The 17,684-nt window shown below is 36.3% G+C and overlaps 1 protein-coding gene across 5 annotated transcripts in view; it reads left to right on the top strand.

The window, feature by feature from the left end:
* Positions 1-14,328, top strand: part of ZNF385D (zinc finger protein 385D) — a 408,449-nt gene extending 394,121 nt beyond the window's left edge. For all 5 annotated transcript variants that reach the window (XM_088164075.1, XM_088164082.1, XM_088164070.1 and 2 more), the window contains 4 exons: positions 3,036-3,269; positions 5,194-5,372; positions 6,722-6,823; positions 11,058-14,328. In XM_088164075.1, coding sequence (XP_088020201.1) covers positions 3,036-3,269; positions 5,194-5,372; positions 6,722-6,823; positions 11,058-11,291 — 749 coding nt within the window. In that variant the 3' untranslated portion in view covers positions 11,292-14,328. The remainder of the gene's footprint in view (positions 1-3,035; positions 3,270-5,193; positions 5,373-6,721; positions 6,824-11,057) is intronic.
* The last annotated feature ends 3,356 nt before the right edge of the window (positions 14,329-17,684 follow it).

Here is a 17,684-nt window from a genome sequence, read left to right as displayed (position 1 = left end):
AATCTGCTGCTGTTATTGAAGCTTTTTTTTTTTTTTTTTTTTTTTTTTCTTTCATTCATTGCCTCAGGTTTTCCTGTGGAAAGTAAAGAAATTATCGTCTATATTTTGCTTAGGGCTAAATACCAACCCTTACACTGCAAAGCTGGCAATGGTGATTCATGTATGTATCTAATTTCCTGCAAGATTAGACTGAGCACCAACTCTGCCATCAGTCCTGAGAGAATGTTAATGTCCCTTTCCCCTCCCTGGGCCATCTGCCCTTTGCCTTCCATGTCAACAAGAGAGTTCATTGACTAAGCCTATACAATACAATATACTATATAATAGTACCAGGATGCAGAAACTGATGTTTTAAAAGCAGTGTTAATGGTTATAAAGCAACTGGGTTTGGGCTGGGGTTGGGTTTTTGAGGAAAATAATTTCACTGCAGCAATTTTTGACTAAAATAAAACAAACATTCAGTGGACTCTCTGGAATGGGAACGGAGTGACTAATTAACTGCAGTTTTGTGGACAGATTTTCAAGGGCTTTATTTTTCCATCAGTTTCCTAATAAAAGGCTTAACATTTCAAATTTTTGTTTTTATTTTGAAATATTATTTTCAAAAAAATCACAAATAAAAAGAGACCATTCAGCAAGGTAACACCATTCCTTCTGCACTGATATTTGACATCCCCAGTATTTTCGGAATATAACAGCCTTCAGGATATCTTTCAGGAAAAAGAAAACCAAATTGTGATTTGACCTTGAGTGGGACTTTATTTTTTTGTTACATGCTTTAATGCCTGTCAATACTTAGAATATTCACATGAAAACCTCTACTTTCATGGGTTTATGAATGATAATTTTTAAAGAACCTCTGGGAGAGTATGTAGAAACATTACAAAATATACAATGTATAGAACTTAATAGAGATTAAAGGATCATATTCCGACTGACTGAAAGGGAATCATATTTGTGTAGATATTCGTTCAGCCAGCTTCAAGTCCCCCAGTAGGAAATGTTTCTTGATCTGTGTAGGTAGGCTATTCCCAGGCTTCATAAACTTTAATATTAGAAAGAATTTCCTCACATCTAATCTAAGCCTCTCTTGATGTAATCCAATAGTCCTTGTTCTACTAGGAAGGATGAGGGAGAAGAGTATATTCTCTTATTTTTAACTACCTTCTACAGATATGAAAAACATTGTCACCCTTTTTCTTCCATATTCACAATTCATGTTTTTTAAACCTCTAATTTATTTTGGCTCTCTCCATCACAAACCCTCTCTTGTTGCTTTCCATTTGTAGTGCACCTGGATTAAGAGCAAAGCAAGTAATTTGGGGGGCGTTTTTTGACATTGCTGGACCCAGGGCCTCCAGAGATGACCAGAGGAGGAAAAAATACCTCCTAAATATTTTGCTTTGCACTTTCAGTGTGGTGAGGACGTGTTTTATAGCAAATGATAGAAGAAATCTGTGTTCATCACGTCTGCTACTGGAAGATTTTTCTGAAGACCAAGCAAATAAACAAAGAAAACAATCAAAATGAAATAAACAATAAAACTTCCCCAAATGAAGTACTGGGCTTGTTGTTCAGCATTCTGTGTTAATAGATCAGATCAAACCTACTGAATGAGGATTCCCGCAATTGTCTTTACTGAAAAGTATCTAATTTTCTAAACTGTTTCTTCAAAACATTGTTTTGAATCAGGTTTCTTAGTGTGTTTGCCTTGCTTCCAGTTTGGTATTGCCTGCTAAGCTATGAGGAATGTTCTCCATTAACAAAGTTTTTAAAAGTACTAGTCGCACCACAGTGATATCAGTCAGTTGTGTCCATTTTGCATCAGAGCCCGTACTTAGCTCTGTAAGTGAAAGAATTGCTATTTTGTCTATTCTGATGGGAGACAATAAATAAAGCATAGTACAGGTAGAGCATCACTAACACCAAGTGATGTATGAAACCAAAATTACCTGCCTGGAAAGTACCCAAATCTAGGCATATCTCAGTAAAGTAACTAAGATTTTTTTTGTTGTTGTTAAAGCTACTACTCAGTAAGCTTAATATGATCAAATACAATGCTGCAAAGGCAGAACAGCTTCTATTCTTTGTCTCCTTCTCATGTCCTATACCTGCCATCTTCTTCACTGCCTTCACTGCTGGATTTTGCTGTCCTCCACCCTGCTAAGTACTTAACAACCACATGATACTGCCATATCCAAACATCATGTATCAATTATTCAAACTCCAATATCATTGTGTATTTACTCTCTCTTTGATTTGAGAACTACAGGAAAAGCACAAGTTCTTAGGTGCAAGAACTAGGTTTCCAGATTTAGGTATATTTTTTGCTTGTAGTCTTTCCAAAAATACTATTGATAAGCAGAATGAAAATCTTATTAGTGTTTGTTTAGGTGTCAGATATGAAATGTTGTATATTTATTTACTGTTACTGTTAGTATGTAGTATTATTACATAACAATGGATAACAATGTGTAATGTGTATTTATAATTCATTATTTTAGTGTTGGTGTTGGGAAAAATCAAGTGAAGTATCAATTTAATTTTTTTTTACCAGATATAAAGAGCATTTTTTTCATTTTAGTCTTATTAGTAAGGTGTTAAAACTTTAGCTTGGCTACCCAATCAGCATAAGTATGATGTGTTACTATGCTGTTTGTGCATCTGAAGTTGTGTGTATAAATTTTAACTGCCTGTTGTACTGGTCATTTACATGACTTCTTTTATTGCATTTTTCTTCTGTTGTACAGTGCAGTCTTAATGACCTTTTTGTTCAATTTATGCATTCTGTGTGAGCAGACTGCATGAGGCAACACATGGTTATTCAATACATGGGTGTACTGTATTTCGTAACCACAAGAAACACAAAGAAAAAGGTCAGGTTTAGTTCATTACCATTAGTCGAAGCATCGCCAGAACAATCTGCCTCTCTGTGTCACCACAGCATTGGGATGTCAACAAGCAAACACCAAAGGTCACATGATTTTTTTTTTTGTTTGTTTACCTTTCTTTCCCTCTTCTCTCTTTGCCCACAGACGCTAACACAGGGACACCAGCAATATCAACGACGACAACCGTGGAAATCCGGAAGAGCAGTGTTATGACAACTGAGATCACCTCTAAAGTGGAGAAAATCCCCACAACAGCCACTAGCAGCAGCACTTGCCCTTCCGTTGAGACTGAGGAAGAAAAAGCAAAAAGACTGCTGTACTGTTCACTATGCAAAGTCGCTGTCAACTCTGCCTCACAGCTGGAGGCGCACAACAGTGGTGAGATGGAGCAGTGCTTGCTTGCTTCCTTTTTTTTTTTTCCTTCGGTCTCAAGAGTGCTGCAATTATCTTCCCCTGATCTCTTGCAGCAGGGAACAAGGAGGTGGCAGAAAACTGGCGATTACATGGAATTCATTAAGTATTAAAGTATAAAAATGACAGGCAAAGAGGCTTTCAAAAGAGGGAAAGAAAGGAATGTATTGCAAGTTGCGTATTTTCTTGCACTTTAGCTTTTTCAGCTTCAAAACCTTATCAAGCTAAATGACAGGTCTACTTCATTACCTTTGGTATTCAGAGTTTGCATACTTTTGATTGTGCCAACTAGCAAACTGAGTATGAATGCCATTAGCTTTGTTTGAAAGCTAAGAAATTAAGGCTGAAAGAAGGAGCATCAGTCAAGTTGAATGATGGGAGTTAGAGTTCTTTGCTCCATATTGTCTGTTAATAAATAACGTGTTAAAATTATGTATATTTTCACTTTGTTTTCATCAACTGATGGCAGCTGCTGCATAAGAGTTGAATGGGTAACTGCCTACCTATATCTTTCTTAGTTTTTAAACTTTTTCTTGTCATTAGAGATAGTAGTATCAGAAAGTTCTGGTGGTAGAGAGACACCATTCAAGTTCACTATTTTAAGCATGATACTGGCTGGCTCTCTGGTGGGTGAGGTTGAAAGATCTAGGGATTTGATATGGTGGCAGTGACCACCTATAGCCACATTACAGAAAGTTCCTGATTTTGGATGTCAGGGGCTACCTCTTATCAAGGGTAAGTAAAGTTAAGAGACAGAAAGAGAACCTTAGGTTTGAAATGTAGAGACAGTGATAATATACCTAGAGCAAAGTGATCAATGGTTTTATGATGCAATTAAAGAAAATAACTTTGGCATATCTATAGAACTCAAATTAGAATGGTAATTATAACTTTCTGGCATTCATGAGAAACAAAATTCCATCAGTTTTGAATGCTGTTTACTGTATGCCAGATCTTCAACTGGTGAAAGTTCAACTTCAAGCTGTACCCTTTTAATGAGAGTTAGACTCTAAATATTCTGATCAGGCTGAGAGCCTAAATGCTATTCTGAATATTTAAACACAACCTTCCAAGTGTTTGCTGCCTGTGCTGATAAACTGTGTGTGTGCTCAAACACATGCATTTTTTTTTAAAGTCTCTGTGGATGCATACAGCAATTAGCAGTGGAGCAGTGGTTCTGTGTGCAGTAGTTATTCCATTATCATCACAGACTACCTGTGTGGGAGTCAAGAGTGTAAGAAATTGCTCAGGCTGAATAAAGATGCAGCAACAGAACACCAGTATTCTCTATCCAACCTTTATTTACAAAGAAAAAAAAAAAAAAAAGCAAGTGCATTTTTCTCATATAAATGTTTTTCACATATTTTGGTTTCTATCCAGGACATCAATGATCCATAGGTTGCTTCCAGGAACCTCTGCCCCTTTCTGGTTTGGAGAGTAATTAGTTAATTACAGATTTAATTGTAAGCTACCAAGACATACTGTTTATCAATCTATTCAGGAGGACTACAAATCAAAGCCAACTACATCTTTAATAGCTAAATTACTTTTCTTTTGCAACTACAATTCAGGTCTTATTAGCAGCAGGAGTTAATGAGAAAAGTCACACGCTTTAATCTTCGCATCAGGGTATCTGATTGTGCCGCTACTTTCTGGTGTGGCTGCTTTGTTGTAGTGCATTACCTATAGGTTTGTAATTTAGTAACTAAATATCAGGTGTGAAATAGTGTTACATTAGTATGACTCTGATACAGACCAACACAGTCTTATTCCAATGATAGCACATGGCATGAAGCTGAGGCCCATATGATTTTTTTTAAAAAGAAAATGAAACCATGAATGCAACACAATTGCCAAAGTTGTTTCTCTTTCCCATTTCTATTGTCTCCAGGGACTAAGCACAAAACTATGCTGGAAGCTCGGAATGGAAGTGGAACCATAAAAGCCTTTCCTCGGGCAGGCGTAAAAGGCAAAGGACCTGTGAATAAAGGAAACACAGGTCTTCAGAACAAAACATTTCACTGTGAAATATGTGATGTGCACGTAAACTCTGAGACACAACTGAAACAGGTACTCAGCCAGCTTGTACAATGAGAATCTTTGGCTGTTCTTTGTTTTCATGGTGGTAAAGTACCAACACAGTCAGCACATGTCAATATAACAGTTTGTGTCCAAATGGAACTTACAGTTTTGTCCACTGTACTTGGCTGCCATGGTGTATGTTTTGTTTTGATTATGATTTTCCATTGCATGGAATATGTCTTCTCAAAAGCTCTCAATTATACACGTTTGGTAACAAGTTATAGAAGGTGTAAGCTGCAGCATGTTACAACTGTCTTTAGACTGCTGGAATTGTCCTGAGCTAATAAACTCCATCATTTCATGTACTGCATGATATTTACCTTGACAAAGATGTGAAGGTGGGTGCAGCCAGTATTTCTACAGAACACTGAATAAACCCCTTAAAAATGTGGGATGGAGAGTATTTCTAATGTTTTTATCAAGATTCCACTCTAACTGAGAAGCATGACCTCCAAATTGCATTTACACTAAGTTATGTTCAGTCATTCTTTGGATGATCAAAGTTTTCTGAAAAACACTTAGTTTAATTCCATATGGCTATTGGAATTAACTACTTGTTAAGGAAATTTTTAAAAACTAAGATGAATTAAATAATGGACAATTGCAATACCCATTCTTCTAGTTTCAGGAAAAAATTTCCAGTTCTATGTCTTTTTATTGTGCTAATACTCTTGAAAATGAAAATCAAAGTAAAAATACAATTCTGAGAAAGGTCCCTTACTTCAAATATACTGCAAGATAATCTGTGTAGAAAGATACTTTTAAAATCTCATAGATCTTATGAAGAAGATAATGGATGTCGTTCAATTTTTTCACTGTCACTTAGTTTGATATATAACGATCTCAGAAGGATCTCCAAGCAGCTTAGGGATTTAAACAATTTTATGACCTTATATTCTTCCCCAAATAGGGGATGCTTTACTATCTAATATTCTTTAAAAACTTTCTATCAGCAGTGCATTGAATTTGATATGTGCTTTATAGAGTTAGGGGGGAGTTTTTCAATGGTTTCTGTCTTTAACCTGACTCAAGCCCTGATGAAGTTAGAAAAGGTGGGAAAATATTTAACTGTAGTGGAAGCAGAGTTGAACTTAGGACTGACGAAAATTACAGTCCCAATATGTGGTGCACAAAGGATCCTTCAAATTTCAAGAGAGACTATCCCCTTTCATTATTGAAATTATTAGTCAAAGTAATGCTGTTGTAGAGCAAAAGTCTTTAGTATTGGAGTAGTAATTTTGTTTAAAAGAGAATCTGAAGTGATCTGTTGTGGAACTATCACCGTTTGTTTTCTTTCCCCTCCTCCCCCCCTTTCCCCCCCAAATATATTTTAACAGCACATAAGCAGTAGAAGGCACAAAGACAGAGCTGCTGGGAAGCCACCTAAACCTAAATACAGCCCTTACAACAAACTCCAAAAGGGAACACATCCTCTAGGGGTAAGTCAATAACCGTTTTTATTTGACTCTTATTTTAATCCTGATGAGTAGGACTTTAAGAAAACCTAAGTGGAAAAATGTTTAGAAGTAGAATAACAGTGTAAGTCATTGGGGTATCAAATATATGAAGGAGCCAGTGGGAGCCCACAAGGGATTTTTTAATATACTTTAAGGAGTGTTTACTACAACCTGTGGACCCTTGCTTTTGTAGCTATTCTTAATAACCTCAGAAAAGAAGCTTGTTTGCAAAGGTCATTAGAGAGCAAGAAACGGAAAAAACCTCCAGATGTCAAACAGGACTTTTCCAGTTTTCACCAAGGACAATAGTGATGAAATAGCTAAATAAAACTCTATAAAATATAAACCATTCATTCTATCCTTATTTAGAGACTTGCTGAGATAACAAGTGAAACAATTAAAAAAATCTGTCATTCAACTGTTTCAGGATGGTTCTACTCACATTTTCAACAGGCAGGATAAACTATCTGAAACACAATTCTTACTAGCTCCAAAAGCTGAGAAAAAAGTTTACTTTTTAATAAAAAACCCTCTAGGATGCAGCCACTAGTTAAGAATCAGCTTACATTGTGGGTGAGATAGTGAAACATCTGACATTTATCTTCTCCATTAGTTAAACTTCATTAATATTATACCTGCTGCTTTGAAGGGGTTTATAAATGGTTCTGGCAGAGGGAGCGTGTTGATTCATTGTCCTCATAACCTCTTATGCCTTGACCATCTTCTCTGATGCATCACAATATGGAGATGGGTTTTTGGGGGTTTTTTGGTTTTTTTTGTTTGTTTGTTTGTTTTTTGTGGGGTTTTTTGGGTTTGTTTTTGGGGGGGTTTGTTTTGTTTTTTTGTTGTTTTTTTTTCTTGTGAAAACCCATTTCTCTTTACATTGAGTTCAAGCTCTTGGCAGCAGAAACTGTGTCCGTTTTGGTGCAGCCCTCATGAGTGGCATATTCATGCAGGATTCTGGCAGGATTCTGGCAGGATTCTACCATTCTGGTAGATCCAGTAATAGAGAAAGAGCCTCATAGAGTTTCTCAGGAATCCACAAGAAAGATCAGGGTCTCCAATAGAAGCTATACAGAAAGGAATATGCAATGGGTAAATAGGATATGGAATCAGGAAAGCCTTTCTGACAGGATTATTATTCCTTTAGGAAATTCATTATTTTTCAGGGGATGAAAACAACAATTACATTGTTGTTTTTGTTGTTGTGCACAGTTCCCTACCAATTTATGTAATGGTGATATCTGAGAACTCTAGCCAAGGTTCAAGACAAATAATGGCAGTATGTCCTTTTCCAGCTCCCTCAATCCCAATTGCTCACAATATACAGGCTAGAGGGCATCAAAGAGGAAAAATGGATTTTTAAGAAGGGGAGAACGAGTTAGCAATAAATGAACAGATGTGTGTAGTAGAATTGTGGCTTCAATAAGAAGGGAGACACCAGTTCTCCATGTAGTATTTTTGGTTCTGAATATAAAAAACAGTGGGAAATGTTGTCACTTGAAGTGCAAAATGGCACAGCAACAAGCCGGAGATATTCTAATTTCACCTTTAATTTAGTGTTCTTTCTTTGCTTTTTCTTTACTCCCTCTCCCTAGCTGAAACCAGGATGCTTCCCGTTAATATTTCAAGTTATTTGTCCCTTAGTTTACTTCATTGGAAATGAAACAAATAATTGCTACTTTACTCCTAATATAGACCTGTGAGTTAATTAGTGGTTAGAAATGAAGGTGCAAGGTACTGTATATGCTAAATATTACTAGTTTTGCAGCTACCTTGAAATCAGAATCACATTGATAAGTTAACTGAAAAGCTATCTAACTACATTAGAAGTCCCTGATTTCTCCAAGAATGGCAAGAAAGTCTTAGCCTTTTAATAGAAACAGCCACAAGATCTTTGTTCTGACAAAGATGACACAAGATGTATGGGCATCACCTATTTTATCTACAGAAATTTAAAAAGGAATATGTTACATTTTCATAACTTTTCTAGACCAAAAACATTTTTTTAAAATGTTTTCAATATCATTTGTACTTCTCTGTCTGTTCTAGATTTACATGCTTCAGAGACAGAAGCTTTATAAATTCTCACAGTGATAATTCAGAGTTTAAGAAGTTTTGTAGTGTTGTGACTTAGTTGATATTTCTTCAGGACACAACTGTCCAGCATGTATAAAATATTTCACTGGAGAGAAAAAGGCTATCAAGTATTTGACAGTCCAGACTTTCTGCAATAAAATGGCTGTTAAAAAAAAAAATCCTTCACTGGGTACTCTAGACCAGGGTAGTAATCAGGGTTACTTTTTAAAATTTTCCTCAGGGTGGTTTTGGGTTTGTTTTGGTTTTTTTGTTTGTTTGTTGGGTTTTTTTTGTTTTGGTTTGGTTTTGGTTTTTTTGTTTAGGTGGGGGATTTTTGTTTTGTTTTATGATGTTTTTTGTTTGTTTTTGAGGTTGGGTTTTTACCTATTCTTAATAAAGCGGTAAAAGGTATTTCTTAAAAAATGCAAGGACGGAGGAAAAAGTCATATGTTCAACAAAGGAACAAGACAGCTTGGATCAGTGAGCATAACACTGATCAAGGAAAAGATCAGATCATTGCTTTTCATAGCCACCATAAGGAATTTTATATCTAGCATCTATTATATCCTTTGTTAAGAGAATTAAATAATTTGGTTTGATCTGAGTATTTCTCCCAGAACATTAAAGGATCTGGAAGCCAGCAGTGTTGCCAACAGTTATTGGGAAAAATAAAAATCCTCTATCCATCTGGCTAGTAAAGAACCAACAGACCTTTTGGAATATGGTGATAGTGTAATGATGAAACTCGATTGTGGTTCATGCCAGAGTACTCCTGTCCTTACTTTCTGATAATTCACTCACTAGGGTTCTGCTGAGTTGAAAATGTCAATGATATTGTACAAGTTAATTACTTGATGAAAATCCCTTTCAAGTCAAGAATGAGAAATTCTGTTTCCTTGTAAGTAAAAGGTGTCCATATTTACACTGAGATGTACCACAGCATGGTACATATATTCTGTATATTCAATATCACGTATTCAGGTTTGTGCTCTTTGCAAGAGGCCTCAGATCATGCTAGGACACAAAACCACCAAAAGTCCATCAGAGACAATGGGAACTTTTCTTTGTAAATGAAGTTTCTAATCTTATCTCAGAGTCATAAAAACAGGACTGCAAAGGTATTCAGGCTCCTGGCATCTCATTAGAAACTTTTAATTCCTCTAAAAACTGCAGAAATACATAGAGACTACTCAGATGGTCATTTGTATACATCCTAAATGTAAATTTTCTTAAATATTACTGGACCTCTTGCGAGTATTTTCAGTCTTGGAGAAACTTCAGGGTTTGGGGTTTTTCCTTTTTTAGGAAACTCTAAATGAGGGGTTTCTTGATTTGTATTTGGTACTCCACAAGATTTAAAATCATGCCATGATTTAATATGTTTTTTAAGAAGAAACCTCAGTGACAGGAACAGAGATATTGTAGTTTGACAGAATACTACTTTAAAATATCTTCCAGGTTTTCACAATCCTTGCAGGAATGAACAGTATCTTAGTGGAAAACAGTTGAAGACATTGAAGATGCAGCAAAATTACATGGGGCAGAACCCATTTAAACACATGAAACATGAGAGATTTTCATAATTCATGAAAGATGAGTTTGGTTTATTTGCTTATTATTAGAAGCAGGAGTAAATGAAGAGAAGCTATATGGAGATCTTAATTTTAAGTAGAACTCACATCCTAGTGATTAAAACAAAAGTATCTTGTAAGACCAGGGATTAGGATACATTTTCATTCTTCTCTGGTCTCTACATTAAGCTGTCCAGATGGAGATCTGTTAATTGTTATCTAATTTTTCCTTGTTTAATTTTTGCAGGGTACATGCAGCTTTACTTTGGTACAGATTCCCCAGGCCTGTTTTAGATTTGCTTTGATTTCTATCTCATATTAAATTATGAGTCAGCAACAGAGTGTGAGCACAGGAACTCTTTGTCCCCAACCAAATCCTTCTACCTTGTCCAGTAGGTGAGGTCGTTTCACCTGTTTATGAGTCTGTTGCTCACAGAGTTGGTAGCCACCACAAAGCCTCTCTTGCTTGATTTTGCACGTACGATCTTAAGTCAAGCTCCCTCTCTTGTAGCTAATGTGAACAAATCATGTGTGTCTGTTTGTTTGTTTTCTCTTCTTCCCCACAGGTAAAATTAGTATTTTCAAAGGAACCGTCAAAGCCGATGGCCCCACGAATCTTACCAAATCCGCTAGCAGCTGCAGCAGCAGCTGCTGCTGTGGCTGTGAATTCCCCCTTCAGTCTTCGCACAGCCCCAGCAGCCACCCTTTTCCAGACTTCAGCACTTCCTCCAGCACTCCTACGACCAGCTCCTGGGCCTATACGGACCACCCACACTCCTGTGCTGTTTGCTCCTTACTGAACTCCAAACAGGAATTAATTGTACTGCAATAATTTTTCAAATCAAAAGAAACAACAACAAAAAAAAATGAAAATCAAGAACATTGAACTATGCAGTGTTTATTTATAGTTTAAAGTATATATGAAGAGCCAGAACTTTTGATAGAGAACTGAACAAATTCTGAAAGGGGAAATGGGCAGTATTTTCTCCAGATGAGAACATTTCTCTTGAGCATTGATCGTTTTAGAACTGATCTCCAGCATTGACTTGTAGTGACATATAAAACTTATAAAGCCTTTTGACTGTGCATTTTGGCACATATTTCCCTGCAATGTCTTTCCTGCTTTATGAAACAACTTACAAATTTGTCTAAAGGGCATTAACTGGTTCCAATGTATATAAAATACTTTATTCTGTAGATTAAAGAAGAAGGAAAAAAAAAAGAAACACTGTGAATAGTAGTACCCTTACCAATCCTGCCAAATCAGCAGTTACTGGGTATTTATCTGAACAAAAGTAGATACAATAGATGTCTTGTAAAACAGTAGTATTGTGTCTCTATCTATGCCACTAGGTTTCTAACTGAGTTGCAAAAGACAAAATGAACAAAATTATGTCACTTTGGTAAGTAGTCAAAAAATTATTACAATAAGATGGAGCTGTTCCTAGTGAGCAAAGTTTTCCTCACTCACAGAAGAATGAAAATAATCAAAGTTAGGGCAAAAAAAGTGATAAAGAAGATCTAGTGGGGGAAAAATAATTCAGATGCTGTACACAGGATGGATCAAACCTTTATTTAACTGAAAATGTATGTGTACACTGTGTGTTTATTCAAAGAGTGTAATACATACAGGATAGATCAATGTTTAAGACATGACAGTGGAAAACAAAAAATATGCTCTTGTCATGAAACAGGCCTGACACTCCAGTGTTGAGCAGAGGGAAGACACAAATCACTTACACAGAGTCATAACTGACAAATGAAAAACAGAAGAGAAATCCTGGTCTCATTTAAGTCAGTTTAAAGTTCCTTCTGACTGCAGTGTAGCCAGAATTTCATCCCAAGAATGGCACATATACATTTTATATCACACCAGTGGGAGTGTCTGTAGATACAGGTAATATTTTTTGCAATAGGCTTAGTCTTAGCAGCAGACTTACTCCCTTGTTTTATTTCCTACTGATGTGATATAAAATGTCTTAATATACCTATAAAATGTAAACAGTGACACATGAGATACATATTACGAGATAACTGCACATCATGGGTTTGGAACAAATACAACTTTTAGGATCTCAAGGGACCCTTGAATTCTGTAGCTGACTGTTATGTACGGACAGCTTAAAGCCTTATATATTTACTGTGAGGCTTAAAGGGGTTGACTGTGTCCCTTTAAAGTAAGATTTATCAGGGGTATATATAGATATATTGTATATATGTTAGAGTAAGAAAAATAACTTATAAACAGAAAATCTACTATATAAAAATAATTATATAACCATTGATTTCACATGTGGGTCATTAAGTGGTAAGTAACAAACAACAGAGAAAAAAATAGACTTCTTGAATCTGATCCTTGCTGCCTGCTTTTTCCCATAGGGAGCTGAAAAGTATCTATTAATATTATGGAGTGTGCTGCTGAGTCTCATGCAACCACTCTGATGTGTAGCTAAGTGAAATGCCTACCGTACATTTAGGCAGAATAATATTTAAAAGCATAATTTAAGTTTAGATGGGGAAATAATTTGAAAGATTTTATTAAAAGGCAGTAATGCAAAATATTGACCATGTGGTTGCTATATAATGCTGCCTGTGGTTAATGCAGACAGGTGGGAGATATACAAGATGGGAATATACAGCACTTTTGACTTGCAGTTCATCAGTGAGCCTTCCATATACATTCGTATTTGCCATTTTTTAAACCTCTCCACATTTAGATTTTATAAAAAATATATAAAGAGAGAGAAAGAAGAGGTTCCATGGATATCTGTGTCCAAAGAATTCCAAAGAGATGCATTTATTTATCTAGAAGTATTAAAATAAGTTCTATATTATGTATTTGTATTTCATCCAATTTATTTGCAAACGTTTGTGCCTTGAAATGAAATGAGCTTTTGTTTATATTAAATTCACACCTATGTAGCCATGAAAAAGAAATTATGGTGATTCCAGGGCTAATTACCAGCTGGATTGCTTTGGCCTAACTTTCAAAACAACAGTATGAGTAAGTTCCTGAAGCCAAGTTTAGACATCTAAATAACTAGGGGCTGACATTTAAAAGGGCTCTCTACTCTACAGCTCCCAGTAAAGAGGCAGTAAATAAGCCAGCCTTCAAAACCTGCTTCTCACACTCAATTTAGAAAATGTTTCATTTTATTTGGGTACATGAGATAGTAAGATGCAGTGGACTTGGTCTTTTAAGCCTGCTTTCAAACTTCCATCTGTTTGCAGAAGCTGTAATGCCATTGCCAGCTGCATTCAGATTCCTCCTTGAAAAGGGCAGCAGCTTTCAAGCTGTGCTCCATGAACTACCACTTGTTTCCAGAGCCTTTTGTAAGAGCGTGTGTAAGAAAGATCTTTCTAAAGGAGCAGAGGAGCACTCACATTTTGGGAAGGTAGAAGATCTGGGCAGGCTATTTTTTCCCCATGAGGAATCAGGCAGATGAGAAAATGGGAGATAGACAAATATCCTGAAGGCTCTTATGCACAGCCTTCTGGTGCATGGACACCTGCTGTACATCCTGCCATGTTGTGATGCCATCAAAATCAACAGGCTGATCCTTGCCAAAACGTGGCCTGTGGCATGTATGGAGGCACAGTACTAAGGGCAGAGTTCATACAAATTTTGCTAGAAATAAAAGAGTGTCATTCCAACTACTTACATCAGCTAATTTGCAATGACACCTTCGGTTTTCTTGGACCTCTTTTGTCACAGTGCTCTATGGAACAAGTTTTTGTTCACACAAGTCTCTTTTAAAGTTCAGCTGTAAACAACAAACTCAGTTCTTTTTGTCTCTTACTCACTACCTAATAAAGGATAAAGCCTAAATGTTAGAATGTATAGTGGATTTTCTGTGCCTTGCTGCTCCACCCTCCTCTCGGTCAGTAACAAGCTGGCATACCCAGGACATCAGCACAACAGTTCTATTATACATACATACAGATATAGATATATATCTGTATGTATGTATCTGTCAGGGAAAATACTGGCACAGCAATCTGATGGGACAAAGAGAACTTCTGGTCAAGGTATGTCCACTGCAGATGACAGAGGAGGTAGCAAACAGAAAACACTTTACACCTACTTGTCAATACATCCAGTGCGGAGAACACTATTAAAGGAAAAAATGCCATCATATTTCATATTCCTGTAGCACTCCAGGGCCAAGAGGAAGCCTAAAGCACAAGGAAGCAGATCATTTCATCGAAGACACAGTCACTCACTGGAATAAGAGTGTGAAATCAGCCTGCAGGGAAGTGGCTGAGTGACGAACTCAGAAAAACAATCAGGTTCAGGGATGTTTTCTTAAGTTCTGTTCAAAGTGTTAAAGAGTAACTATTCTGTTCTGACCCGAAGAGATGGTATTTTTGTGGGAGGTATATATATAATATATATATTTATATTTTTATGCTATCTTAATTTTTCCAACTATCTATGGCTTCAAACCTTTGTTCTGAAGGATCGTCATTGCTCTGAACCATGAAATTAGTTACCTTCTTGAAAACTGCTGTAAAAGCTGATGTAAGAGGTCAGTAAGCAAATGGAATAAATATGATGAACTAAAATGAAAAAAAAAAAGACTGACCATGTCAAGAAACATTGTATTTGAAAAGTATACATCTTTATTTTAAGATAAATTATATAAATAAATACAAAATTAAGAATAGCTAAATAAAGTTAATATAACTAGACGAATTACATCTGTCATTTCAGTACTGAAATATTACAATTGGCTCTATATTTTAAAAGTTTAAAAGACTTTCTAGACATCGAACCAATGCAAGGATGCGGTTGGTAAATTTAATGTCTGACTTCATTATCTTCCATTTACATCAGGAATACCATAACTGAATGGATCTGCCTTTAGCCTTTAGCTAGAATAGTTAGTTCTATTTTAATTGCCAAAGATACAGTAGTGTATTGGCGCCATATTCCCTGGAAAATGAAATCATGCTGCTTAGGAGCCTTTTACTCCCAGTAAACACATAGTTTTTAGAGGCTCTTCAAAGCATCCTGGGGAATTCCTAGCTCAATATCTTTTTAAGCAGAAATAAATGTCATTTTACGAGCATTAGAGCAGCACTGGGGAGCAAGATCTAAGAAGGTTTTCGCAATTGTAACATTCTTGGGTAGATATGAAACACAGACACTCAAATTATTTGGTTGCACAAATCATTTTGGAAACGTGAAGACAAAACCTAGACCACTTTATAAGTGTCCTGGTTTTGGGGTTAACTCACAAGAATAAGAAATCTGTTGTTTTTACTAACAGTTGTCTGAATTTTCATTTCTAAAACTGACTTCAGCACATTTCAGGCTTCAAGGATAAGCTCCCAAAGCTCCCAAGAAAATAAAAGTGGGCTTCTTGTTTATTAAGATGCATGTGAAAATGTGAGCCTATACTATGTGAAATGTTAAGCATTTTTTTGACATCACATCTTCTCCTGTTCTCATTGTTTATCTCTAAGAGCCATTCCTTCAGTGCCGATGGATCATACTGAAGCTTCTGTGCTGGAATTCAGTACGTGACTAAAAGAAACTAATACTGATAAATCCTATCTTAAACTAGTCGAAACCTCAAACACACAGTGAAGGGTTTAGCCAAGGACGAGAGCTTTATGGCCTCCACTTCTACAGGTTTATTAAAATTCAGGACCATTTCAGAGTAAATGTAACTATCTGGAAGATGATTATTACGTAGCCTGACCTGAAATGTCAGCAGCTGAAAGAGTCTGTTCTCCAGACTGAAATTAACAATGGTATGAAAACCATAACGCTCTTAACTTTGGGACTCCTGATAGCAGTTGCAAAAATCTTTTATTTCAATAGAGGCAATTTTTTGCTCTTAGTGGATGAGGCCTTTTGCAGTCATGCAGTGTACTGCAATTAGGTGTCATTCAACTCTGATTCAGTATTGATACTTTGATAAAGAAACTTGGCTGAGCATGAAACATGATTAGTGGCTGCCTGGTTCATGTGGTCAGCTTCATGCTGGGACAATGCTTGGGTGGTGAAATAAGAAGAATTGAAAGAGTCAATGTAAAGAAATTGGTGGACTAATTTGGCCCCTTTTCCTTGTACAATGTTCTTAAATGGAACTTCTGAGTTATGAACAATCTGGGACATTGAAGAGTTCTTGGATAAAAAAGTAGACACCTTGAAGATCGTGAGATCTTAACTTTGAAATAAGCTTGATGAGAAAGAACTCAGAAGACATTCTTTGGATTTGATACCACTGTGACATTGTAGCAATGGTCTTCGCACTAGGCACACTGTCAATGCACTGACATTTTTCCTGTTCACAGTAGAAATCGAGGATTTGACACCCATGATTGGAAACAAGCATAGTTAATCATTGCATAGGTATTTGACACTCAATTGAAGGACACAATAACTTTCTTTGGGATTCCATGTCTTCAGGTTTGTTCATACCAGCCAAGATATCACTGCATTTTGTGAACACACCTGGGTCTCCAAGAAGGATGTCCATACTTTTTGGTTTTATTACAATTTGATTTTTCTTCTGTATTTCTTTATTCATTGTCTTGTCTCTCATACAAATGAACAGAATCCATAAAATTAAATATACACTTAAGAAATATGTAATCATCAATGCCCCTACTGGGCCATTTGATCAGAGTCAATAAATTCAATAAAGAATTTAAAGCAGCAGACCCACAGTAATGGTAAAATATTGTGAAGAGAAAATGTCTGTACTACAGTGCTCTTTACCTAATCTAGAGTTTTATGATACAGATTGCTCTTTATCCTTTCATACTTCCCTGAAATATTCATCTTTGGGGATCCTTCAAAGGTTTAATCAAATTTAAATGTTACTTCTTATGTTCAGTAAAAACATCTATGTGTTTCTGAGTGCAACGGCAATATAAAAAGGGGTAAAACCCACAAATCATTTTCTAGCTACAAATGCCTGCAGCATTTGTTAACAATGTCAGTCCTTTCTCTACTTGTGGCTCGTGGCTGGCATTTACCATGTCTCATTGAGACATGTATCAGGTGAAAACTGTCGGTTCAAGACACAATCTGTCAAGTGCAGACATTCATTTGGGGCACAACTAAGTGGGAGATGAGAGAATATAGGCAAAGCTATGCCTTTGTAACAGCCTGCTCGAACTATCTCAAAACTGTCTGGTGGCTTGATGGGAAGAGGCAGAGGTTCTTAATGTCATCA

The sequence above is a fragment of the Sturnus vulgaris genome, chromosome 1, assembly GCF_052056855.1.
Source record: "Sturnus vulgaris isolate bStuVul1 chromosome 1, bStuVul1.hap1, whole genome shotgun sequence".
Taxonomy (NCBI): domain Eukaryota; kingdom Metazoa; phylum Chordata; class Aves; order Passeriformes; family Sturnidae; genus Sturnus; species Sturnus vulgaris.
This window is presented reverse-complemented; position numbering and strand designations above follow the sequence as displayed.